At 45.3% G+C, this 26,580-nt stretch overlaps 1 protein-coding gene across 4 annotated transcripts in view; it reads right to left on the bottom strand.

Annotated features, from left to right (window-relative positions):
* Nucleotides 1–2,327: 2,327 nt before the first annotated feature.
* FLT3 (fms related receptor tyrosine kinase 3) overlaps nt 2,328–26,580 on the bottom strand; it is a 53,986-nt gene continuing 29,733 nt past the window's right edge. For 2 of the 4 annotated variants that reach the window (XM_035116308.2, XM_035116310.2), the window contains exons 10-24: nt 23,055–23,161; nt 20,681–20,789; nt 20,113–20,285; nt 19,026–19,129; nt 18,801–18,933; nt 18,606–18,710; nt 15,615–15,725; nt 14,406–14,559; nt 13,766–13,887; nt 13,493–13,617; nt 9,338–9,460; nt 7,691–7,802; nt 5,854–5,953; nt 4,919–5,024; nt 2,328–3,463 (exon numbers count right to left, since the gene is read on the bottom strand). In XM_035116308.2, coding sequence (XP_034972199.2) covers nt 3,386–3,463; nt 4,919–5,024; nt 5,854–5,953; nt 7,691–7,802; nt 9,338–9,460; nt 13,493–13,617; nt 13,766–13,887; nt 14,406–14,559; nt 15,615–15,725; nt 18,606–18,710; nt 18,801–18,933; nt 19,026–19,129; nt 20,113–20,285; nt 20,681–20,789; nt 23,055–23,161 — 1,762 coding nt within the window. In that variant the 3' untranslated portion in view covers nt 2,328–3,385. Of the gene's footprint in view, nt 3,464–4,914; nt 5,025–5,853; nt 5,954–7,690; nt 7,803–9,337; nt 9,461–13,492; nt 13,618–13,765; nt 13,888–14,405; nt 14,560–15,614; nt 15,726–18,605; nt 18,711–18,800; nt 18,934–19,025; nt 19,130–20,112; nt 20,286–20,680; nt 20,790–23,054; nt 23,162–26,580 lie in introns of all 4 variants that reach the window. The other 2 variants (XM_035116309.2, XM_035116312.2) reach the window with 2 other exon arrangements.

Raw genomic sequence — 26,580 nt, 5'->3', positions numbered from 1 at the left:
ATCATTGACCATGCTGGACCAATGGGGGGGAAGTCCTTCTTTGTGCACTGCAGTGTTAAACTATGGAACTCACTCCCACAGGATAAATGGATGGCCACAGAGCTGGATGGCTTTACAAAAGGATTAGACAAATTCAATGGGAGGGCTATCAATAGTTACTAGCCATGTTGGCTGTAGTAACAATTCTGAATACCATTTATTGGAAACCACATGAGTGGAGAGGGCTCTTGTGCTCTGATCTTGCATGCTGGTTTCCCACAGGCCACTGTGAGAACAGGAGGCTGGACTAGATGCACATTGGCCTGATCCAGCATGTTCTTAATGCAGTCGGTCCCCAATCCTTGGGCTAAGGAGACCTTTTGAAATGATGGAGTTTGCCATCTCTAGGACCATCTCTGGACTTAGTACATGCACAGGTAAAGGTAAAGGGACCCCTGACCATTAGGTCCAGTTGCGGATGACTCTGGGGTTGCAACGCTCATCTCAGTTTATTGGCCGAGGGAGCCAGCATACAGCTTCCAGGTCATGTGGCCAGCATGACAAAGCCGCTTCTGGCGAACCAGAGCAGCGCATGAAATGCCGTTTACCTTTCCGCTGGAGCGGTACCTATTTATCTACTTGCACTTTGATGTGCTTTCACGTCAAACTAGGTTGGCAGGAGCTGGGACCGAGCAACGGGAGGTCACCCCGTCGCGGGGATTCGAACTGTCGACCTTCTGATCGGCAAGCCCTAGGCTTTGTGGTTTAACCCACAGCGCCACCCACGTCCCACAGTACATGCACAAGCAAGCCACAAATGTCTTGATCTCTTCCAGTGAGCCCTGGGGTTTTCCATTCCTCCGTTTCCCCAAAGAAGTGAATTGCATTGAGAAATAACATAGCACACTGGGGGGAAAACCTGCATCTCTTTTTTTGGAAATAATTTTTATTTGATTTTACAAGTATAAAATAATAATACAACCATCCACATTTACAGATTCCTCCAAATCTCTGGGCTTCCCACCTCCTCTCCATGGCTCCTATTATTAGACCTTTTCAACTGCATCCTTTCCCGCAATCTATATTTTATATTACTCCATTGTCTCCATAGTACTTGGTATATTACAAGTGTTATTGTAATCCTGCTAATGTTTTCATCTGCTTACAGTGGTCTCCAAGATAAATTATAAAAAAAATTCCCATTCTTTGTTGCTGAAATGGCAAAACTGACCGGAAAGCTCAGGAACCAAGAAGACCAAAACAAAACAAAAAGACGACATCTTTATTTCAAATATATATCAAGTATCTGTATCAATATTTCAGCAGACATTTCATTCAGTAGCGGCAAGCATGGCTACCTGATGATTAAACAGCACATTTTAAAGGACATTTCTCTATTAAAAACTGGATACTGCCTTTCCAGACAAGGTGTGCAATAAAACAAAATAGAAAAATGGAATAATAATTAATAGTCAGGGCAGTGCTAGCATGAAACAGCAGGAACATATCTAAAAACCAAATATTATCTACAAAGCTACAGAATGTCAAAAAATTAAAACACATCAAAATAAAATTACTAAGTCAAAATAAGGATAGAAAAATCCCAAAGAGCTTTTAAAGACTGGGAACCAGCAGCCCTCCAGATGTTGCTGGACTACAACTCCTAGCTGTGCTTTAAGGTTTGCAGGGGTCAGCAAACTTTTTCAGCAGGCGGCCGGTCCACTGTCCCTCAGACCTTGTGGGGGCCCGGACTATATATTTTTTGGGGGGGGGGAATGAACTAATTCCTATGCCCCACAAATAACCCAGAGGCACTTTAAATAAAAGCACACATTCTACTCATGTAAAAACACCAGGCAGGCCCCACAAATAACTCAGAGGTGCATTTTAAATAAAAGAACACATTCTACTCATGTAAAAACACGCTGATTCCCGGACCATGCGCGGGCCGGATTTAGAAGGCAATTGGGCCAGATCCGGCCCCCAGGCCTTAGTTTGCCTACCCATGATTTTAAATCTCTGAGAGGATATCCCAGAGGGGAAAGAGGCGGGGCTGGCCCAATACATTTTGGCATGTGAGGTGGACCCCAAAATGATGTGTCCTCCCCACCAGGGAAGAAGGAGAAAGGGAAGCTGTACATCAGGAAGGGGGGAAGTTCGACAGCAGGACCTGCTGTCCCTGTGGATTCTGCCGCCTGAGGCGGTGACCTCAGCTTGCCACATGGGTGGGCCAGCCCTGGCAATAGGATACAGCTAATCTCCCTCTCCATGGGTAAGAGAGGGAGCCCACCTTCCTCTGCTGGTGCTTTGATGACACAGTTGAGGAAGCATGCTGGGGGCAGAGCTTGGGACCCACTGGATCCAGAGTCCCCTCGTTCTCCTGGCATGGCCTCAGAATGGCAACAAAACCATACCAGTGCTGGCTTGGAGAATTTCCGTCTGATGAGAACCAGAACTGCCCAGGGGGGAACTGTCAACCCACCGCCCCAGCTTCCGCCGTGGTTTGCACAATCTTGGCAGGGCTTAGATATGGCAGCTCCTCTGTCCTGGATTTTCCATTTCCTAAGATGGTATAATTGTTCTGACCAAGTAACCTGGGTGTAAGCAACACTGATGAGAATTAAATTTCATTTTCTCTTTCCTTCATCCTGCCAAGCCACACAAAGTCTATGAAGAAAGCCTTTGCCTCATCTTGATCAGATGAAATTCAAATGCCCCAATGATGGTAATAAGATGAAGACCTTACAGAGGAAGCCCCTGCTCACAAAAAGGGGGTGGAGAGCCCGTGGCACTCACCCCAAAATCCAAATGTGCCAAGCAGCTTGGCCACTCCGGCATATATCAGAGAGTCTGCCTACAGCAACACTTCTTATGATGTGGTCTGAATGTCCTGATCCAAGCTTTTTTGAATTATTAGCACAGCAAGTGTTAAGATAATGCCACTATACTGTACATTCATGTATGGAGCCTCTCATGACAAATAACTTCCAACTCTCTACTTCTGCTTTAAGCACAACCAAAAATACAATGGGAATGTTTGACTTCAGTTACATTTGTGAAAGGAAAGAGTTTCATTTCCTAACCACAGCCCCTGGAGGCTGCAGACACACCAGGTTCAAAACAATGCTTGTGAAAAGTGTGCTCTCACTTTTGACCCAGATTCCTGAAAGGGGAGGAAAATTTCATTTCAAAAGGAAAAGTTGGATCATGGAAATGAGCACGAGAAATTCAGGGGCAAGGAGCAGCAAATCTGGCCTCTTTAGCGAAGGCAACAAACAAACAAACCTCTCTTTCAATACATTCAGCTTATATGGCTTTTTATATAAAATAATGCATCAGTCTTATTTCTCCCTTGCAGCATCTGTATCCAGAGTAGGGATGGTGAATTGAAGTGGTTCAGCTTCTCTTATCCCATGTGAACTGGGATATGTGGCTTTGGACTCGATACGTGTTCAGAAATCTCACTCTTCCCCGTTGGACATGCCTATAATTTAGGACGGGAACATAAGAGGTAGCAAATAATGAATTGCCATTATTATTATTATTAGCAGTAGACAGTAACAGAAATAGTAGCAGTAATTACAAATCCACAACACTTTCTGGTATGCATGGTGGTTTACAAATCCCATTTAGTTTACTGAGATGTAGGTAAAATAGTACAAGCAACAAAGAGGAGTTAATCTCATGCCTGAAGAGAATGCTGGTCTGCTCAGGCTGGCTCCACCCCCAATATCTCTGTCCCTTCCGGTTCCTCCCTTGAACTTCCTGTGTGGGATTCCAGTTGTGTTTGGCTGAAGAGGGCTGGTACAAGGATGGCAAACCCTTTTCAGCATGAGAGCCACATTCCCTCCTAGACCGCCTTCTGGGGGCCACATACCAGTGGCGGTTGGAGCCAGAGGTAAAAAGTGGGCGGAGCAACAAATGTGACTCTTACCATTGTTCTATGTCAGGCACCCCCAAACTAGGCCCTCCAGCTGTTTTGGGACTACAATTCCCATCATCCCTGACCACTGGTCCTGTTAGCTAGGGATGATGGGAGTTGTAGTCCCAAAACAGCTGGAGAGCCAAGTTTGGGGATGCCTGTTCTATAGGCTATGTTCCCATCACAGAAAAGCCAGCAGTTTCTAGACCCTCCATGGTGGAAGCAGATCCGTGCGGGCATATGTGACAACCTCATCCTGCCCTCAGCCAAACCCCATCGGCCTTTCTCACCAGTCGGTGGGCGAGACTCCACCACTGGCTCAGACTCCACCTGCTCCTGGTCTCTCTGCTTCCGTACCTCCAGTGCCACTGGATAGCAGCAGTGGAGGACTCTGGACTCTCACATTTCAGTGGTGCCCTGTGAGACACTAAAATTTGCCGCCGCCGCCCCCCCCCCCCTCACGCTCCATTCTACAGCAGTGTTGTGGTGCTTTCTGCAGCACAGCACCCAGTGTAGCTGAACTGGTCGCACTACCTTAGAACCACCTCTGACACCAGACACCACAGACCCTCCGTCTCTGTAAGCAGACAAGCGAGAGGCACAACCATAGGCAGAAACACTCAAAAGTAGGGCGTTGAGCAGTTGGGTGAGTGAGGTGGAGGCATGGCCAAAGAGAGGCCTGGAGGCCAAACAAGGATGTGAGGTTTCACTGGAGTCTCACATTTCTGCAGTGCTCTCCTGAAAACACTCAATAATATATTTTCCAAAAATGCTGCACTCTCTCTCTCTCTCTCAACAGCTGAGAAGAACGCCAGAATCATGGTGACATTCTGGAGATCTCCCTGGGGGAAAACAACAGACGGTTCTTTCTGAAGATTAGAGCGAGCAGCTGGGGACATCATTCACAGTCCTTTGCCATGGGTGCTATTAATAGGTTTTAAACCACCACCCCCTTAAAAAAATGCAAAAGGGGGAAAAAAGAGAAGAAAAATGTTCTTGTTTGCAAATCTTACTTACTGCTCCTTCTGCCTCAGCCAGCTGGCAGGCCAGGAGGGAAAGCAGCTGTGAAAAGGATGGTCTTTTTTTGGAGTCCAGAGCCCAGCAGGAACACAGCATTAAATATCTGCAAAGACAACAACAAAACCAGAGGGTGGTGGTGGTGGTATGAAATGATTTCCCAAAGCATTTTCTATGGGAAAGCCAGGCAATTGGGATATGAATGTGTCCCATAATACACGTACGCCTGGGCTTTTAAAAGATCCTAGGATCAAAAGAACTTCACCTGCAGCCCAGACTCAAGGCACTTCGTTAAGACAACACCCCAAAGCATGAAAACTGTTAAGTTAATGTGCCTGCTTTAACATCTCCACCATGTTATCAATTAACTTGTTTGGCCATCTCATATACAGTATTTGAGAATCTCATGGCACCCATCGGAAGCAATGCTCTCAAGTAGATCTTGCAAACATTTATGTGGTTTCAGTCCCACACCCATTATCCAAAACACTCCCAAACTGGATATGTTGGTTTAAGTTCTAAGCAGCTCTCCACCATGGCTGGGGACAGGAGCAAGGGGCAATTCACAAGGGGCAATTCAATAAGGTGAAATGATGTCTGCACAGCATTATCAGTGCATGTATACCAATGGTACAAACAGGGAAAGCAGATTGGTGTGTGTGTGTGTCCCAGAATGTGTAACACAGGTCAGTTTTTATTATTATTCCTCTGTTCCCTTAACTTGCATATCCAGCACTTATGCCTACTTAATAGTTTCTAACAGTAGCCAGTATGTAGAACTAGTGAGATGATCATAGATACTGGTAGTCCTGAAGAACAATAAATTGGAAGCACGGGGAAGGTAGGAAGGGGGAAATGTACCATGGCATCCCTAAATAGTGCCTGGGCAGAATCCTGCCCCTTCCCAGCCCTCATTATTCATACCCCATGCTTACATTTCTTCTGTAGCATAAAACGGACAGTCCATTTTAAATCCACTTTGAATTAGCTTGTAGAAGTTTGCATCCACTTGTATTCCAGGGTAAGGATTGACACCTAAAACAGAAAGATGCGAGAAGTGAAGAGTGATAAAGTGGATGTTGAAAAACAGGCTTGTCGCACCCTTCTTCGCACAATTCATGACTGCATATACACAGTACATTTATCATCATCAAACCTTTTATTGGCATTACATACAAACATACATACAACAGGGGGCGACAGAGGACGAGATGGTTGGACAGTGTTCTCGAAGCTACGAACATGAGTTTGACCAAACTGCGGGAGGCAGTGGAAGACAGGAGTGCCTGGCGTGCTCTGGTCCATGGGGTCACGAAGAGTCGGACACGACTAAACGACTAAACAACAACAACAAATATCCATAACAAATCAATACAGAATTCTGGGGTTTGCCCCTCCTAGAGCTATAATTCCTAATGCCCCAACAAACTATAGTTCCCAGTATTATTTGGAGGAAAGTCATGTGCTTTAAATTATGGTGTAATAATAATAATAATAATAATAATAATAATAATAATAATAATAATAATAATAATCCCCAGCCAGGATGTAACCTAATGCACCCACATCACTGAGTTCATTTCTCCATATTTCCACATCAGTTTTGTTATTTACGTTTCCAGTATGTTTCCAAGCACAATTCAAAGTGTTGGTGCTGACCTTTAAAGCCCTAAACAGCCTCGGTCCAGTATACCTGAAGGAGCGTCTCCACCCCCATCGTTCTGCTCGGACACTGAGGTCCAGCACCGAGGGCCTTCTGGCGGTTCCCTCACTGCGAGAAGTGAGGTTACAGGGAACCAGGCAGAGGGCCTTCTCGGTAGTGGCACCCGCCCTGTGGAACGCCCTCCCACCAGATGTCAAAGAGAGAAACAACTACCAGACTTTTAGGAGACAAAAAGGGAAGCTTTTAATGTTTAATAGATTATTGTATTTTAATGTCTGTTGGAAACCACCCAGAGTGGCTGGGGAAACCCAGCTAGATGGGCGGGGTATAAATAAAAAAAATATTATTATCATTATCATCATCATTATTATTATTTAAAAACAACAACTCAAGAAGATTAATCAACATATTAGTGTCAATTTCTCCCAATGTACACATTTTTGTATCCAATTTCCCCTAACACACACATTTTTGGAAAGCATACGTCCCCTAATATAACGTGTTCTGTAAGTTATTTTCCTCCACACTTTAACCTAGTAGAGTGATTCCCAAACCTCCCCACCCTCCGACGACCACTTGAACACTGCTGAGGCTTGGGGGGGGGGAACTTAATGATTTTTCTGCCTATTATAACAATCGTAATGCATGGTGCTGGATGCTATACAATTTTTAATTGGAGTTTTCTTGCTTTTACTTCATATGTTGTATTTTATTGAATTCCAATTCAAATTGTAATACAATAAAATGCAATGTAAGAAATAAGAGAAGCAATAAAAATACAATTAAAATTCCACACGCACCGTTAATACAGTGGATGTTCCATTTCCAGTCTTCAACCCCAAATTCACAGATGTGCTGTGGACGTTTTGAATGAAGCTTGTGGACCACTGTCTATGAACCCCCACCTTAGTATATGCATTTCTGAAAACACTACCTGGCTAGGAAATTTCAGAGAATTTTGAAGGATGGCTGTTTTTGCATATTGTTTTGGAATGCGCCCACGAGGCAAGTCCACATTTACGGTAATGCAAACTGAACCAAATTTTATGCCACCCCTTGTTTCTGGGCCCTCCTTAATGCTGAAATAGGCAACATAATCCAGAACATACCAAGAGAGAATATTTCCCACAGTAAGATTCCGTAAGACCAGACATCACTCTTAATAGTATAAATCCCTTGAAACAAGCTTTCAGGAGACATCCACTTCACAGGTAAACAAGCCTGTAGGAAGTGGAAAGGGGAAAAATCATTTCTGCACTAAAACTTCCACACATCAGAGGAAAAAGAAGAAGAAATACTGTGCAAAGTGTAGCAATTCGTATGCATGGACTTCATTTTCAGAGGAATATCTGCTTGGGAACAGGGTAGTTGTGGCCTTTGAGGCAGAACATGCAAAGCATAATGGAACTAGAGTAGGAACTAGGATTTTCACATGATGCTGCTGAAGCTGCTCTTGTTTGCGTGTTCAGACCTTTAAACCTCCCCCTTAAATAAATTCAGACAAGACTCAAATTTTGGTTTGGTTTTTGGCAGAATTTAGGCCACAACTTCATTGATTACAGGAAGTGAGTGGTTGCATAGGCTCTGGTTAGACTAGCTCCCTGCACCGTTGCAGGTAGCGCTGACCCAGGGTTCCAGCATAGGTCAGCCTAGGGTGAACACCCAGATAGGCGGAAAGCCAGGAACAGGATATGTCCACCACCCGGATGTCCCCCTGACTCAGGCACGGGCACAACACCCTCACAAGGTTGACCAAACCATTGAGTCCCTGGATTCCTTTAATGGAATACCCTTCACATAGGGATGACTAGCGCGTTCCCCCATCCCTATCACCTGAACCAGAGCCTATCCGCAACCTTACAAGTTGTGACGATTTGCTACGCGGCAGGCAAAACCCAAATGGCACCAGCCAATCAGCCAAGTGGGGGAAAGTCCTACCGTGCCCCTGTTCCAACGACAGATGACACACGACGGCATAGCAAGGTCAATCACAAAAACCCTCAAAATAGGGAGAGGTGGGCGCACCAAAAGAGGAAGTTCCGGGTCACGTGCATGGGCATATATATGCATGGGCATATATAGGTCCCTTGATACGTTTAGCCTGCGTCCCATTGGCCCGATTAAACCCTGCATCAAGGGACCTATCAACTGGGTGTTGTGGTTATCCAATCTTACCCACCCACAACACAGGGTCTGGTTGCCAGGTCTCACCACAACACGTGCCCTCTATAAGGGAGGACCCGATTTGTAACACCTAAAAAACAGATAACCAGGGCTGCTTCAGACTTGATCAGTTCCCTATATGAAAAGTTTCTCAAGCATGTCTTCCCACTGTGTGTGAACACACAGAGAAATATCTTTGGGGTGTGTGTGTGTGTGATGAGCTACACTGAGGATTTCCTGCAAGGAAGCACTTTCTGTGTGAAGGTGCCCTCAGACAGATGGCTTTATGCAGCCTCCAGGTTCAAAGACATCATGCTATAAGCTGCTGTTGGACAAGGACAGGAGAAGAAGGCAATTGCCTTCCTGTCCTGCTTGCAGGCTTTCTGGAAGCATCTGCAGCAAACAGGAAATGGGATTTATAGGCAATTAGTGTAATCCAGCAGGGGTCCCTTTCATGAGGAAGTTAGGAAGAAAGCAGACATGTGTGTTCTAGCAAACCCAGCAAGGGAATCTGTACCTACAAAGAGGCTTTGGCGCACAGAACACCATTAGCATGAAGCTATGAAAAGAGTCTGCCAAAAGCATCTACTTACGTTCCCTCGGACAACATAGTTTGAATCATTCTCTATGTCCCTCGCAAGTCCAAAGTCGCAGATTTTTGCCACTTTCCCGTGAGTGACTAGAATATTCCTGGCAGCGAGATCCCTGTGAACACACTGTCAAGGGAGAATGGTGTGAGTTTGCTTCACGCCCTGTTTCACAACAGCCGAAGAACAACACTTAAGTCCCTGATTGTTTCCAAGCCAACACCTTTCGCAGCTAAAATAATATGCCAAAATAGGGACACTTGGAGGGTTTGTAAGCATGTGCTTATTTTGCTTAATGGTTTGTCCAGCCCTGCCCATGGCCTAGGATGATGGGATGTAGAATCAGATAACACCTGGAGGGCCCTATCCCCGGTGTAGACTACATTGAACTAGATAGACCAATGGTCTGGCTTGGTGTAAAGGAGCTTTTTCTGCTCCAATGTTCTCATCTGGAGGGCCCCCGTTTCCCTGTTCATGGTCTATGCGGTGCTTCCCCTCTCCAGCACTTGGAGGGCACACATCCTCTTTTTTAAAGCAACAACAACCAAAAGTGGGTGAGCCTACAAGCAATAAATCTTAGAAAGAAGGAACTGAAAGATAATGCCAATCAGTTCACTGAAAGTTTTATGTGCTGGAGGGAAATTGTACGAAATACAGTAATACCGATAGTCACATTTCACTTGATGGAAGTTCACAAGGTTTGCACGAGTATTTTCAAAGGGAGATTGCTGGCTGACCCTCCAAAAAGATGAGCAATGCACCATTTATCTCCGACATGCTCTTTTGAGGGTGACGCTGTCTGGGCAAGCACACCTGCCGCACTCTGCTCCTCCTGGAGGGCATTATCCCCCTTGTTTTGCATAAGACTTACATTTGCAAAAGGAAGAGTACCTTGACCTGATCCCATGTTAAAGGCAGAAATTAATTTCCCATCCCAATGATATATAAACACTGGGCACCAAAATTCAGAACACAGTTCAAATGGTTTCCATATATAGCATTGCATCATTACTGCAGAATCAAAGATAGCCTTTAATGACTGCCAAATAGATACACTCCAGCAGAACAATTATTTGTTGCTCCCCTGTTGGGGGCTACAGCTACTGAGCTACAGGAAGGACCACATAGCTCAGTAGCAGAGCACATATTCTGCATACAAAAGGTCCCAACCCACAGCATCTCCAGCTACTCCGGTCTGAAACCTTGGAGAGCTGCTGCCAGTTAGTGTACGACAGCACTGAGTTAGACGCATTCCAAGCGATTTCAAGTTTGATTAACTCTTGGAAATCCCACCGAAAGACATCCGTCTTTGCACCCCGTAATCCCACAGTCCTTGTGCAGCAAAACCTCTGTGATGGCCAGGAAATGCTTGCTCTTCTTCCCTTCCTTTTGGAATTACTTTGCCCTTGAGGATTTTTGCTTCCCCATTCATGTTCTCGAAGCTACGAACATGAGTTTGATCAAACTGCGGGAGGCAGTGCAAGACAGGAGTGCCTGGCGTGCTCTGGTCCATGGGGTCACGAAGAGTCGGACACGACTAAACAACAACAACAACAACTCTTTGACATGTTTTAGGCAGACAATAACAGAAGGACAGGTAAACACCTCCATCTTTCTTCTCTCTCATTCCATCAACATTCCAACTTTCAACGCTTCCCTCCCCCCTTTCCCTACAAACACTGGGGCATCATCACACAGCTGTTCTTAGTTCACTGGCATCTCACCTCTCCATCTAAACCTCCTGTCTCCTTCCGAGACAAGCCTTCAGTTTACAATTTGCCTTTTGTTTTACCTCATTTAGAAAGAAGAGCGCTGGCTTTGGCATTCTTAGTCCCTCTTGGGGAGCTTACTGGGGCATTCTGCTACCTAGACCAAATGTTAGTTAGTCACACTGTGTTCTTGTGTATTTGGTCAAATATTTCTGAGCCAGCTCTGCTGAACTGGCAGCAGCGTTCCTCTGGCAGAGAAGAGCCACAGCAGCAGAGAGAAGAGGTTCCTCTCAATTCCCCTCTAGCCATTTTTGTTCCAGAGAGATACATCATAAGCAAGTGTGGTAACAACAAGAACTAACCCAAAACATTCTGATGCCTGAAGCAAAGGGCAAGAAAGCACCCTTATTCCACGTGAAGAAGCTGACTAGGCAGGTGATGGGACAGTAACCTCCTGAGGGCACCAGTCTTCCTTAGACGACATAAGGCAGGCTTTGTGAACTACCGTGTTTCCCCTTTTTTAAGACACCGCCTTATAACTTTTTTTCCTTAAAAAAACACAGGGTGGCTTATTTTTGGTGGGGTGTCTTATGGTCTCCTCGGCCGGGCCAGGCCGCTGGCTCAGGGTGCTGCTGGGCGCTACGCGCAGCGCTGCTGAGCTCTGTCCTACCTGACAAGGCTGTTGTATGTATTAGAACAATACAATGCATGCACAAAGATTTCAGCGCTCTGAGGTGCTATTGAGCTTGGACTCTCCTACATGGGAGGTTTTTAAACCCAGGTTTGGATGGCCAAGGCTTCTCCAGCTGTGACTGCCATCTGATGGGGATTATTTTAGCTGTGATTCCTGCATTATTGCAGAGGGTGGGACTGGATGGCCCTTGGGGGACCCCTTCCAGCTGTACAGCACTATATTCCCAGGTGTTCAGGTTCACAGGTCTTCTCCATCGGTGACGGGAAAACCTGTGTCCCTCCAGATGATCATAGAATCGAAGAGTTGGAAGGGACCCCAAGGATCATCTAGTCCAACCCTCTGCAATGAAGAATAATCAGCACCATGCTCTAACCAATGGAGCAAATATAGATATAAATAGGGTTGCCATGTCTCCTATTTTTTCCAGGACACGTCCTCTTTATCACAGGCAGAGTCGTCATAGCGATCCATAATTAAAAACAGGAGTTGCCAAATGCGTCCTCTTTTTTGCTTTTGCAAAATATGGCAACCCTATTAAATAATGAAATAGAAAATACATGTATTTTCTTTTGTAATTTTAATAAGCAATAAAGGTTTTTCAAAAAAAATTTAAAAAATAAATAAATAATGAAATAATGAAATAGAAAGCCCCCATCGGGTGCGCGCTCCCGTCTTCCCACCGCATCCCCCTCCGATCGCCCTTTAAAGGCGTTTTCTCCACTGCGCCCCTTTTAAGACAAGCCTGACGGAAAAAGAAAGGGGCAAGGGCTCTGCTGGGTGCTCCGAGCTGCTGAGCGCTCCGCGCGCTCCAGCAGCTGGTTCTGGGCAGCGGGACGGCAAGCCTCCTCCTTGGCCGGGCAGAGGCGAGGCCGCTGGCTCTGGCACTCCGTCCGGCGCTGCCGGGTGCTCTGAACTGCTGAGCGCTCTGCCGAGCGGAGGTGAGGCTACTGGCTCTGTCGCTCCGCCCGGTGCTGCTGGGCGCTCCGAGCACTCGGCACTGCAGAGCGCTCCGCTCTGCAGCAGCCGGTTCCGGGCGTCGGGGCGGCAGGCCTCCTCAGCCGGGCGGAGGCGAGACTGCTGGCTCTGTCACTTCGCTCGGCGCTGCAGTGTGCTCCGCTCTGCAGCAGCTGGTTCCGGGCGTCGGGGCGGCAGACCTCCTCGGCCGGGCGCTCCGCGCGCTCACCACTACGGTACAACAGCAGCCGCTTCCAGGCCCCACTGGCTGGCTGGGTCTCGCTGGCTGGCTGGTGCGCTCGGCGGTCACGCTTTTAAAATCCAGTCACTTAAATAGGATCTCAGTCTAATTCAGCAACATCTTACTGCCAGTAGTGGCCATAAGGAGGGTGTTAGTTTTCATACACGGCATGGAGGTATGTCTTATTTTCGGGGTATGTCTTATCTTTCGCAACTGCTTAAAAATGCTGCCATGGCTTACTTTGTGACTACGCCTTTAAAAAGGGGAAACACGGTACATGGAACTGTCCTCCAACATCTCGCCAGCATTCCCTGCTTCACAACATCTGCCACCTGAGGCAAACATCTCATTCTGCCTAATGTTTGGGCTAGTCCTAGTATTTACACCCACCCACCAGAAAAACATATTTCTCTCATGAAAGTCAATTTCTAATTAAGTATGATTTCTTTTATTTTTTAGTTCTGAGCTGGAACATCCAGCTGGAGAGGAGAAGAGGATTTGGACCACTGGGTACATTTTTGTTTTCTTTATCATCTGAACAAATTTTCACACATCATGCTTACTGATTTTGATTCCAGAAACTCCATTCCTTTGGCAACTTGATATGCGAAGGAGAGAAGGTCTTCAAAAGTCAGCACATTGAGGTCCTCTTCATCATCTATTCCCCTGTTCACATATTTCATTCCTTCTACAAGTGAAAAACAATGGCAAGGGCTTTATTTCTCTAGGGCTTGAGTTTCTGTTACTAGCAGTGTTCACCAAATGACTACATTACTTCAGACCATTTTTTTTTAAAGCCCACAATTACAACCCAAAAGGAGACTTTGATTTCTCACCTTCCTCAGCAAGCAGGGCAATTCTGCACAGTTTAGAGGCCAAATCGAAGTCTTTTTTTACAGATGTGTTTCCAAAGTCATCCTTTGGAATATATGATCCATTTCTTAGTATATTTTCATTTCTGAAAAAGATTTTTTTTTTAAGAAAAAGGGATTGCTATAGTAAAAATGACATCCATAAGAATAAACACAAATAAATAAAATGAACACCAAATAAATAGAAATTAAAATCTGCGTAAACACATCATTATTTTTTACAAATAAACATTTGGATGGTGGTGTACTTAGAATTTTTCACTTGCAGAATTCATCAGTATAGCATGCGTTCAATTTAAACAGCAGAGTCTTTGAAAGAGGATTTGAGACACTTTCAATTTGATCAGGTGCAATACACAGCAGAAATGAAAGCAGCCAATCTCTTTGTGGCTTTTCCATGCAGATGTGGTTCTCAAACTATATCGTATTAAGTCGCGAATGGAGCTGCAGTGGCCGGGATGAGAAAGCTGCCTTGGCAGCTTCCTTGCGTGCCACAGCCCCGCCAAGGAGAGCGGGCGGCACTATTCCCTCCCCCTTTGCTTGGCACACAAGGGCCTCTAACGCATCACTTTGCCCAAGCCACAACTGGCTCAGTGCTCCTTACCTTGAGTTTGTGTACTGTGGGAAATTGTGGTAAAAGCTGAAATTGTGCTGTCGGAAGACGTCAGTCAAGGTCTTGTGGAATCTGTCTCGTTTGCTCCGCAAGTAGTTCAAAAGGTCTCCATAGCAACAGTATTCAAAAATCAAGTAAACTGGTCCTGGAAACAGTTTTTAAAAGCAAGCAAGCAAGCAAGCAAGCAAGCAAGCAAACAAACAAACAAACAAACATCTGTTACTCAGATACCAGATAGCAAACAGTGAAAAAGGAAGTGACTGGGAGCAGCCTCTGGAACCACATAACACCAGTCCCACAAAAATCTACATTGGCTCCCAGTAGATTTTCGAGCACCATTCAAAGTGTTGGTGTTGAGCTTTCAAGCCCTAAACAGCCTTGGCCCAGTATACCTGAAGGTGCGTCTCCACCCCCCATCGTTCTGCCCGGACACTGAGATCCAGCCCCAAGGGCCTTTTGGCAGTTCCCTCATTGCGAGAAGTTAAGTTACAGGGAACCAGGCAGAGGGCCTTCTTGGTAGTGGCACCCACCCTGTGGATTGCGCTCCCATTAGATGTCAAAGAGCTAAACAACTATATAATTTTTCATAGACTTCTGAAGGCCAACCTGTTAGGGAAGCTATTAATGTTTGATGTTTGTTGTTGTTGCTGCTGCTGGTGGTGGTGTTTTTTTCCTGCATTTTGTTGGAAGCTGCCCAGAGTGGCTGGGGCAACCCAGTCAGATGGGTGGGGTATAAGAAATTAATAACTACTACTACTACTACTACTCTTAGTAGTTACAGCAGAAAGGCCATTTGGGACATAGGAAGCTGCTGTCTACTAGATCAGACTAAAGGTCTATATAGCCATCTAGCCCAGCAGTGTCTACTCTGACTGGCAGTGGCTCTCCAGGGTCTCAGACAGAGAGAAGTTTATCCCAACACCTGTTGCCTGATCCTCTTAACTGGACATGCCAGAAGTGGAACCTGAAACCTTCTGCAAGCAAAGCAGGTGCTCTGCCACTGAGCTATGGTCTCCCGAGTTCCATCAAAGACTCAGCAGATCCCCTAAATGTGAATTTTCATTCCATTGGACAGGAGCTACAAGCACAACAGGCCAATGCTAATTCTACATTTGGGAACTCAACCCAGGCAAAAAGAGGTCACATTGGAGGGTCTAGCATAAGTAGATGGCTTTGACCACTGGCTGTCCAGCTCCTTACCTGATATGGTACAAGCTCCAAGTAGATTCACAATGTTTTCATGACTGCCAATGCGAGTCATCATCTTGAGTTCAGTCATTAGAGCGTCTTTTTCGGAAGAGCTGTATTTGTCTGTAAATGCGACAGCACCAGAAGTGTAGTTATTATTTGCCTATACTGGGAAGGGCGGTTGAGTCCATGCTTTAGGCTTTAGGATCAGCCTCCTCCAACCTTCAGAGATTTGGACTACAACTCTCATCACCCATCACCACTGACCTTGCTGACTTAAGGTCTGATGGGAGCTGTAGTCCAGCAATGCCTGGAAAGCACCAGGTTGAGGGAAATGGCTTTAGATTCTCAATGTACAATGCTAAATCCTAAACTTAAGACCACTGCGTAGGTCAACTTTAGCTGTAGCAGCAGAGGCAGTAATTTGGTATGGTAGCAGGTGGAGATCGATCCAATGCATGGAAAGCAGAATGGGCTTCCATTTCCTCCAAGAGCTCAGCCCTATGAGTGGTTACTTGAAAGTGAAGTTAGTGGGGCCAGGGGAGGCTGGTGCCCCCTGGGATTGGTGGAGCAGGAGACCAGAGCAGCCAACAGGAAATGAAGCCAGAACCAATGGCTGGTGAAGTCAGAGGCAACAAGAGGCAGAGGCAACCGGAATCTCCTAGCTGATGAGTTCTACAAAGGCAACACTGAGGCTAACGAGGAGGAGTTGACAGCCAGCCAGTGACATCCCCTGGATTGGTTGGAAGTAAGGAGGGAGGGAGGTGGGGGGCTGGCTGAGGGCAGATTGTCCTTGGTGGGGCAATGCCCCATTCACCTTAATGGAGCAGCCTCCATGGAATGAGACCTTCTTGCTGTTCATAGGAATAAATATAAGGAACATTTCCCAGGAAACGTACTTTAACTGTGTGTACTTTAACTGTGATTTAAATGCATGTGTGTGTATGCGTGGGTGTGTATGTATGTGTAGGTGTGGCTGTAATTGTGTTTTTGTTTTGTTTTTATAGGATGGCATTCAGTTTCGTTGTACTATGTACAATGACAATAAAGTATCTATCTAATCTATCTATCTCTCTATCTCTCTATCTCTCTATCTATCTATCTATCTATCATCTATCTATCTCTATCTATCTATCTATCTATCTATCTATCTATCTATCTATCATCTATCTATCTATCTATCTATCTATCTATCTATCTATCTATCATCTGTCTGTCTGTCTGTCTATCTACCATCTATCTATCTATCCATCCATCCATCCATCTATCGATCTTCTATCTATCTATCTATCTATCTATCTATCTATCTATCTATCTATCTATCTAGGTTGTGTATGCAGCCTTAATGGCCAGCATAGGTCTGAAAAAAACATCCCTGGCTTCTGTGGGACGTGAAGTCAGAGATCCAGGGACTTTTGCCTGATGTTCCACAAATCAAAGCACAAACATAATTCATATTTTAATGGTTTCTTTGCTTCAGTGCTGACATCATCCTCAGAATCAATACCATGTTCTGAAAACAACAAACAATTTAAAATTTGGACTAGGCAGCTCTTCAGACAGAAGTCTCTTTTAAATAGAGGACTGTTCTCTGACACATGACAACCTACTCACAACTGTGACACAGCTGCATCACACATAATAGTCCTACAGCAAGGAGAGCGCTAACCAGAAGGGAAGACATGTCACCAGAAACCTTGGATTCTCTCTCAAACAACAAAATGAGTGTGTACAAACTCGTAGGAGAAAAATCAGAGTCTGCAGACTCTGCAGACTTAAAATGCTAATCACTAGCTATGGATCTACCTCCACTGTCAGAGGCATTTTGCCTCTAGAATACCAGTTGCAGGGAATCATAAAAGGGGAGAGCATTGTTGTGCTTGGGTCTTGCTTTTGGTCTTCTCAGATGCATCTGGTTGACCACTATGAGAACAGGATGCTGCCTTTGGCTGGATCCAGTCTGGCTCTTCCTATGTTCTTAAGCACAGTTAAGCACTCATGCAAGGGCTCACTACAAGGCAACAGGGTTGGGCATCTTTCAGAGTCCGACTCAAGTGCTTTTCTCTCTGTGCCACCACAGCAAATTGTCAGAAGAGGGAGCTGTTTGCCAGGGATCTGCTCCGCTTGGGTGTCGCCAATGCAGCTGGGTCAGAAGCAGATCCTGCGGCTTGCTGACTCAGCAGTTGCCAGGCAATGCAAGGCAGGGCACCAACAGGTTTTTCACTTGACGTTTCTAAATCCCTAGATTCTGTTTCCTCAGCCTGAGCAATTTGTCTCTGCAGAGTAGATGAAGCTGATGTCAGACCATGTGACCTAATGACCCTTGTCACCTTGCCTCACCTCTTCACTGTTGGGTTGGCCTGGTCTGCCTTGATTGTGCTTCCAGACAAGCACCCCAGACACCGAATTGAAGATAGGCTCCCCCCAAAATCAAGAACAGGTTACAGTCTTTATAGCCAGAGCGTGAAACTTGTGGGCCTCCAGATGAGAGCCAGTGTGGTGTAGTGGTTAGAGTGCTAGGCCAGGACCCGGGAGAGCAGAGTTCAAATCCCCACTCAGCCAGAAAACTCACTGGGTGACCTTGGGCCCGTCACAAACTCTGGGTTGTCGTGACATGGAGGAGGGAACAAGCTTGTTTTCTCCTGCTCTGGAGGCTTGAACCAATGGCTTCAAGTTACAAGAAAGGAGATTCCAACTAAACATACAGAAAAACATTCTGACAGTGAAAATTGTTAGAACAAATTCCCTAGCGAGGTTGTGGACTCTCCTTCCTTGGAGGCTTTTAAGCAGAGGTTGGATGGCAATCTGTCCTGAATGCTTTAGTTGAGATTCCTGCATTGCAGGGGGTTGGACAAGAAGACCCTTGGGGTCCCTTCCAACACTAAAATTCTATGATTCTATGACTCCAGCTCCCATCCTCCCCAGCAAACACAGCCAATAGTCAGTTATAAAGGAGTCCACAGATTCCTCATCCCTGCATTACAATATACATGGATAGGCTACCTTTTAGCATCTTGACTGCAACTTGGACAGACACTCCTGTTTCACTAATTCCATATGCCGTGGCATTCACCACTTTCCCAAAAGCACCGGAACCAAGTTCTTGCCCTACAAGAAAAAGGGAAATGAACATGCCCTCCTCATCTTGCAGTTGGGTGATGTGCTTGCTAATCTTACGATGAGTGCCGCCAAGCTCACCAAATTCCAGATTTTCTCTGGGAAACTCCCACTTGAGCTCATACTCGACCTCGCTGAAATCCACGTAGATGTATTCGTTAGAAGAAGGTCCAACCATCTGTATCATCTGCAGCTGGCTTTTGTATCTCGACTGCTACAGGGGAATGGGAAAAGAGGATCAGTGAAAAGGACATTCAAGGTAACAGAGCAAAGTGGAAAAGACAGACGTCGGTGGTCAGCTGTTACCTTTTTGTAGTTTTGGCAAATTAAGACGCACAACACAGCAATGACCGAAAAGCAGAATCCAGCTGTTGCATATAATGCAACGTTATCGGACAGGGGATGTTCTCCTGCAGTTTGAAGAGAGGTGGGTTGTTAAGCACTCCATTGTATTGTTAAAGATAAAATGACTTTGCACATGTGATGAAACATGGTCTTATCTACAAAAGCTCATGCCACAATAGATGTGTTGGTCTTCAGGGTGCCATAGGACTCATTTCTGAAGTTACAAACTTTTAATATATTTTTACATACCATGGAATTTAGCATGGAACCCATGCTTTGCATTATAATGTGGCTCCCATAGAGCAAATAGAAGGATGTTGGAGTCATTCATAGAAACAAGCTAATAACAACATTAAAACAAACCACCACACAATACCCATAAATGAGACAGATTAAAACCTGTTGTGCTTCCTTTTTTTTTGGTGAGCACAGTATTATTCTTTAGAGGTCAGTGTGTTTCCAACTGAACAGTCATTTATATTTAAATTTGAGAGATCCAGCTTTAAGTGAGTCCCACCCACTGCTTCCATGGTATCACTGTGAAGCCTTGGTCTAACCGCTATCTTCTAACCTCAGTTTCCCACTTGTAAAATGCAAACTGTGACTTGTCTTAGTGTTTACCATGAAGGCATAGCACAAAAAGAAGATGGTGGGGAGACAAGATACAACTCAGCAACCCAAAGGTGGCGTTCCCGTGGTTCCAGCACATCATGGAATCAGAGGCAAAGGACTTGGGTCTTGAAATTCAAAGTCAGGTTAGGAAAAATGCAGTTTGTTCAAAGTTCCATGTGGGCAGATCTCTTTGGGACTCTAAAATCCAGCTGGTGCATATAAGCAATTCTTGCCAATTGCCTGAGAAAGTGCAAACCTCTCCCCTTTTCCACAACATGTCACAGATGTTATTGGACTACAGTTCCCATCATCCATCCACCATTCTGGCTGAAGCTAATGGGAGCTGCAATTCAAAAGCATCTGGAGGGCACCACATTGGCTATTCCTCCTTACACAAACTACCAAATCCATCTTTACAGGCACCTCCGTACAATACCTTTTTCAATTAAGCTTGTTTCACAGTCAAAGCCCACTGAATTGTTGGCACAGCACTCTACGTAAAATCTGTCTTCTACTTCCGAGAGATCTAAAGTGCTGTTGACAATCTGGAAACCAAAAGTATTTCCATCATACGTGTTGTTTGATATTCCACCCGTGATTTCTGTGCAACTGTGGGGAGAAGAGAGCCATTTACATTTTTCATTGTTTACCCAAACATCTAGAAAGTCAAGGGCATCATCAGAAGTGTGTGCTACATATATCTTAATATTCTTTCAGTAGCTGTGTAGGAATGGAGAACCTGATCACTTAGCTTTTTCAGCTCACAGATCATTTGTATTTAACACGTGTTTAGATAAACATACTATGGTCTGGAACAAGAGTGGGAAACCATATATGATGTCAGCTGTAGCACAGGTAAAGGGGGAGCTTGGATGAAAGGGATCTTTGCTGGTGCCACAAACAGAACTTCTTGCAGAATCTTAAACCACACCACAGCATCTCAGCTGCTTTTAAAAATGCAGCCACTAACATTCATGGAAAGGGCCATCAACATCTTTATTTACTTTGTTTTCTTGTCAGAACACTGTCTCCAGACCCAAGCTGCTGCTGGCCTGCTCTCAGCGGCGCACGAAATCTGAGTTGATGTCTTGTACATTTTTAAAACAGGTTTCCCTGCAAAAGATACAGCAAAACAGCACAGAGCACTTTAGAAGAAGAATTCCTGAACTTCATCAGAACAAGACTCCCTATACTTTGAGCCTCCCCATAAATACATGACTTGCAGGACACGGGTGGCGCTGTGGTCTAAACCACCAAGCTTCTTGGGCTTGCCGATCGTAAGGTTGGCAGTTTGAATCCGCACAATGGGGTGAGCTCCCGTTGCTCTGACCCAGCTTCTGCCAACCTAGCAGTTCAAAAGCATACCAGCGCAAGTAGATAAATAGGTACCACTGCAGCAGGAAGGTAAACAGCATTTCCATGTGCTCTGACACTCGTCATCGTGTTCTGTGCACCAGAAGCGGTTTAGTCATGCTGACCACATGACCCAGAAAAGCTGTCTGCGGACAAACGGCAGCTCTCAGCCTGAAAGTAGAGATGAACTCCACACCCCATAGTCGCATTCGACTGGACTTAACCATCTAGGAGTCCGTTACCTCCCCCCCCCCAATAGGTAACAAATATTGACTTTAAATGCACAATTCCTTAAGGCGCTTCCAGATGCCCTGTTGCTCAGCATTCAGCCTGATCTGCTTGCAGGGAGATTAGATGAAACTGGCTATTTAATAAGCATTTATTCTGATTTGTTAGTGGGGAGGTTAGATTACATTGTGCCACAGTAAGTCTCATCCCACATTTTCCAGTGCATTTCCTCCATCATTTTCCTTATAGCAAAAAGTCTGACTGGGGATGGGAAATGGGAGTGTCGCACAAAACCTCACAAATCCATTTGAACTGTGTGACTTTAATCCGCTGGCATGGGATTGAATCCCACCCAGAAACAGTGACAGCCTGGATTTGGCCTCAAAAACAAGCTATGTTTGTTAGAAAGGAGCAGGCTTCTAGGTGTTCTAGGAGAGGAAATACAAACAAGAAATAAAAATCGGGAGATGGTATTTGTTCTTGTCTCAGTCTTGGGTGCAAGCACAGGGCAGAATATTAGGACAAGCGGATTATACCTTCAGTATACCTGAAGGAGCGTCTCCACCTCCATCGCTCTGCCCGGACACGGAGGTCCAGTGCCGAGGGCTTTCTGGCGGTTCCCTCGCTGTTACAGGGAACCAGGCAGAGGGCCTTCTCGGTAGTGGCACCCGCCCTGTGGAACGCCCTCCCACCAGATGTCAAAGAGAAAAACAACTACCAGACTTTTAGAGGACATCTGAAGGCAGCCCTGTTTAGGGAAGCTTTTAATACTTAAGAAATTAGTGTATTTTAATGTTTTTGTTGGAAGCCGCCCAGAGTGGATGGGGAAACCCAGCCAGATGGGCGGGGTATAAATAATAAATTATTATTATTATTATTATTATTATTATTATTATTATTATTAAACACAAATTGGTCCATCAAACTCATGATTTGTCAATCTGGACTAGCAGTTGTTTACCCAGGTTCCAAGCATTGGTCTTTCACAACCTAGCAATGTGAGATCCTTTAATTGGACATGGCATATGCTGCAAGTGTCCTGGAAAAACCAGAACATCCTGGTTTTTATCATGAGAGAAAGGCAGATGTTTTAGGTGCTGTGATCTTGTGTGAATTTGTGGTGCAATCCCCCCCCCTGAAAAAAGTGCTTTTGGGGACAATGATCTCACATTGTGCCGCAAAAAGCACGTTTTGGGGTGCTGTGCCCCCAAAAGTGGTTTTTTTGGGGGGAGCTGCAGCACGGAATTGCATGAGATCATGGCAACCAAAATGGCCACCATGCTCTCATGATAAAAAAAAATGGGAAGATTTTGTGTCCCAGATTTTGGCTTCAAAGTGTTGGAGGGTATTCGATGCAAGGCTACGGATGAGGGTATCTCTATCCTTGAGCCAGGCCTCTCTTGGGCTGCATACACAAAGTACATTTAAAGCACAAGGCTTCCTCTGAAAAATCTTGGGAACTGTAGTTGGTTAAGTATTCACATTTTTGCAGAGCAATTTCCCATAACACAATGCACTCCCCCCCCTTTTCTTATTTTCACACTTTAACCTGCATGATGCATTTATGTATGCACTACGTAGTTGGAGAATGGCATTGCAAAATTCAGAGAAAGTGCAAATTTCAGAGGACGGCTGTGTTTTTGCTTTCAGGAAGTGAGAATAAGGTGGGTTTAGCTTTAAATGCAAACTGAATTGCGTTTGTCTCCCAGCCCTCGCATGAAGAACAAACAAGCAACAGCAGCATGGAGGCAAGCATTTCCAAACTGTTCTCTCCCTCCCTCTCTCTTTTAAACTCACTTTTCACGTAGAGTTTTAATGTCCTGCTCACAGACAAATCGTCATTTTCTGCGTAGAACACATATTCCCCTGGTCGGTCCTTATGGTCACAGAATTTTGAAGAGATGCTGTTTCACAAAGGAAGGAAGGAAGGAAGAGTCACTCAAGAATGTATCCACATGCATTTGCAATTTAAAAGGTGGTTGTTTTTTAAAACCAAACCAGGCAGCTATCAAAGAATAAGAACCCAATATGGCATCATGGCCAAGCTACATAGTTCTTCCATGAATAGGAACGGTGCCCTCACCTTGAAGGCACTAGTTCTGGAAAGAGGTTCATCAACTCAGTAGCAGACAGCATGGTAGGGCAGAGACGTTTACCTGACCTCCAAGCAGGTGAGTCACCGCTGCTTATCGGAAGGAGAAGGAGGGGGCGCAGTGAATATGCACGAGTAGAAGCACTAGATTGGCTCTGTGGTACATTTGCACCATGCTGCACTCCCCACAACATTGTCCTTTCCTCTCTCCTCCCTGTAAGCAGCAAAAACTCATCTGCCAGGAGGTCAGGTAAGTGACACCACTCCACCATGCCACCAGCTACTGCCTCAACTAACAGAAGAAATTCCTTTGGGATCAGTGCCCATTCTACTAAGGTTATGGGTTTTCTAGTCCAGTAAGAACAACCACACAAAGATTGGGGCAAAGATAGGGCAGGGGATCCTGCGATCCTCAATATATTGGTGGAGTCCAGCTCTCACCAGTCCCAGCCATACAAAGAAGGAGGGACAGGTAAATGATGAAACTAACGAAGCTTAAGCTTCAGGGGCCCTAATCCCAGAGAGGTGACTTTAGTCTACATTGCTTTAAAATGTTGGGTCTAGTAGACCCAATTTGCGTTGCCCAACTCAAATTGATTAATTTTTTGTGTGTCTACATTTTAACAACCCCAAAGTTTGAGAGTCAGTAGCACAGATGTTGTTAAGATGTGGTGATCTGCCATGGAGGAAGATAACAGTGGTTACCCTGACCTTGTTGCTGGCTGTGAAGGGGCCCCCCATGACTGTCCAAGCTTCAGGACCCCAAAAATGTATGTCCGTCACTTCAAGGAGCCCTGTAGGATCAGGCCCAAGGCCCACCTGGTCCAGCCTCTTGTTCTTAGAGGGTGGTCCAATGGTCAGGGTTCCAACAACATATAGGGAGCTCTGTGTTCCTCAGCAACTGCAGCGGCAATGTCACATATTGAAAGCCCTTTGAAAGTGCCCTTACCAGGTGCCTTTCTCTGCCATGGAGCGAGATCTGAAAAGCTGGTTCTGCAACCTTCCAGCATGATTCCATTTGAAGCAAGGGAAAGCTGGGCTATGGAAGGCGCCTGCCATAGATCACTTCCCTATCACAGCCATGATTCCCAGGGAAGAATGGCTGTACACATAATTGTATACCTGCCACTTCAAAAATAGTGTTTAAGCACACAACAGTACCAGAGGAATCTGTTCCTCTCAACTCTGAAGAAGAGATCTGGCTGTGGAAGGGCTGTCTTGGACAGATGGGCAAAAATAAGACTGCAAAGCATCCTTTAGAACAGCAACATTTGAAAAACATCCTGCACAAATAACATTTAGGAGCTCAGTGATGGGGAAACCCCTCCTTTAGCTACTCAGTGTATCCTGCAACAGCAATTTTCAGAGACATTATTCATTTCTGCAATGGACCAGAAATAAATCTAAGTATGTTACAGACATCCTTGAAAACAACAACAAACAGGGAGAAACATCCTTCTGTTGCTGGTGGTGAGTGATGCTCAAGTACCGATGTGCCAGTGTTTATGTTTTCTTATCCGGCAACTTTGGGCACCGCTACAGAATCTCACCCTGCGTCATATTTTATAAATAGCTGTTTTGTACTTTACAGAGGAAGAGAAAGAAGACATATAATACTACTCGGTTTCAATGCAGAACAGACAGAACCCAAATACAAAATACCGCAACATGTTAATTAATTGTATTAAATATTTCAAAAATTGTACTTAACAAATGTTGCCAGTGATTTAGGAACATAGGAAGCTGCCTTGTACCAAGTCAGATCACTGCTCCAATTAGCTCAGTACTGTCTACACGAACTGGCAGCAGCTCTGCAGGGTTTCAAGCAGGGAGTCTTGGGGAAACGGATCTCAGTGACTCATGATTTTCATCTTACATAAGACGCCACTATTGCAACCTCCAAATTCCTCTCCCCTCTCACCCACTCACCCACTGGTCTCAAAACTCTCCCACCCACCCTCTTCCCTTGCAGTTCAAAATAAAAGAGGCCGATTGAAGTAAGCTCCTTTTTAAAAATAGAAAAGTGTGACTGACGGAAGGCAGCCTTACCCACCCCTGTGCCCTGCAGATGTTTCAGACTACAAAACTCCTCATCCCCAGCCAGTATAGGATGGTGGCAGTTGTAGTCCAACATCTGGAGGTTGGGGAAGGCTGATGTGACATATAATCGGGCTCCGATGTAACAAATGGCTAGTATACGTAAAAGGGTAATAAAATGTAGGGACTCAAGTAGCATTTATACATGAATTTCAGTTTCATGAGACCGATTCAGTGCAGGAATTTCAGCCAGCCTGCTTGAAAATAAAGGAAGGCTTGCAATAGACATCGATACGTTTTTGGTTTAATCCTGGGGAAGTGAAAGTGAGCGGAGAGATACCTTCTATTTTACAAAGAGGGAACAGAAAAAACCAAAGGGCACTCAGAACATTCTCTGGAAAAGCTGAGAGGAAGTTGTAGGTGGATTGGAGCCATTGTGGTGTGGCTCGAAATCAAAAGCCCAAACAGAGAGTGTTGTGTGGAAATTTACTTTCCATTTGGCTTCAGGCAGAGCAGAGAACTGGATAGGGAGAGCAACTATTGATCTGCTTGGCGTATCCCCTCCCATCCTAGCCACTTTTCTCCCTTGCAGGGAAAAGATATAGGTCCTCTTTTATCCATTGGGAAGAAATGCAGCTGGGGCAGTGGGCAACTCTGAGCAGGGAAATGGCTTCTCTCCCCCATCCCAGAAGATCTGTGCTCGGAGGGCTCAGAAAATTTGCTTTGCATAGGTTCAATCCTTGGCATCTCCAGGGAGGGCTGGGAGAAGACCCCCTTCCTGAAACCCTATAGGGATTCGGCCAATCAGTGTAGACCAGTGCTCCCCATCCTTTTTATCGTCGTGGACCAGTCAACGTTTGGTAATTTTACTGCGGCCCGCTGAGGGGGGGGGACGTTGATTGTTTATATTTTATTTAGATTGTTTTGATTTAATAATTTTAATTTAATTGTATTTAATGTTCCTTGGGCACCCGGTACCAATTGATCCACGGACCGGTACCGGTCCATGGCCCAGGGGTTGATGACCACTGGTGTAGACCATGGGCTCTCAAACTGTGGTCCGTGAACCACCAGTAGTTTGCGAGCTTCACTCAGGTGGTCTGTGCTGTGCCTATGGATTTATAGTTGAAGATGGGAGACAGCGCAACCATCACAGTGAATATTCATATTGTTCTTTGAATAGTATTTAGGAAG

Source organism: Zootoca vivipara, chromosome 4 (genome assembly GCF_963506605.1).
Source record: "Zootoca vivipara chromosome 4, rZooViv1.1, whole genome shotgun sequence".
In the NCBI taxonomy this organism is placed as follows: Eukaryota; Metazoa; Chordata; class Lepidosauria; order Squamata; family Lacertidae; genus Zootoca; species Zootoca vivipara.
The sequence above is the reverse complement of the archived record's forward strand: the minus strand, read 5'-3'. Positions and strand labels throughout refer to the sequence as shown.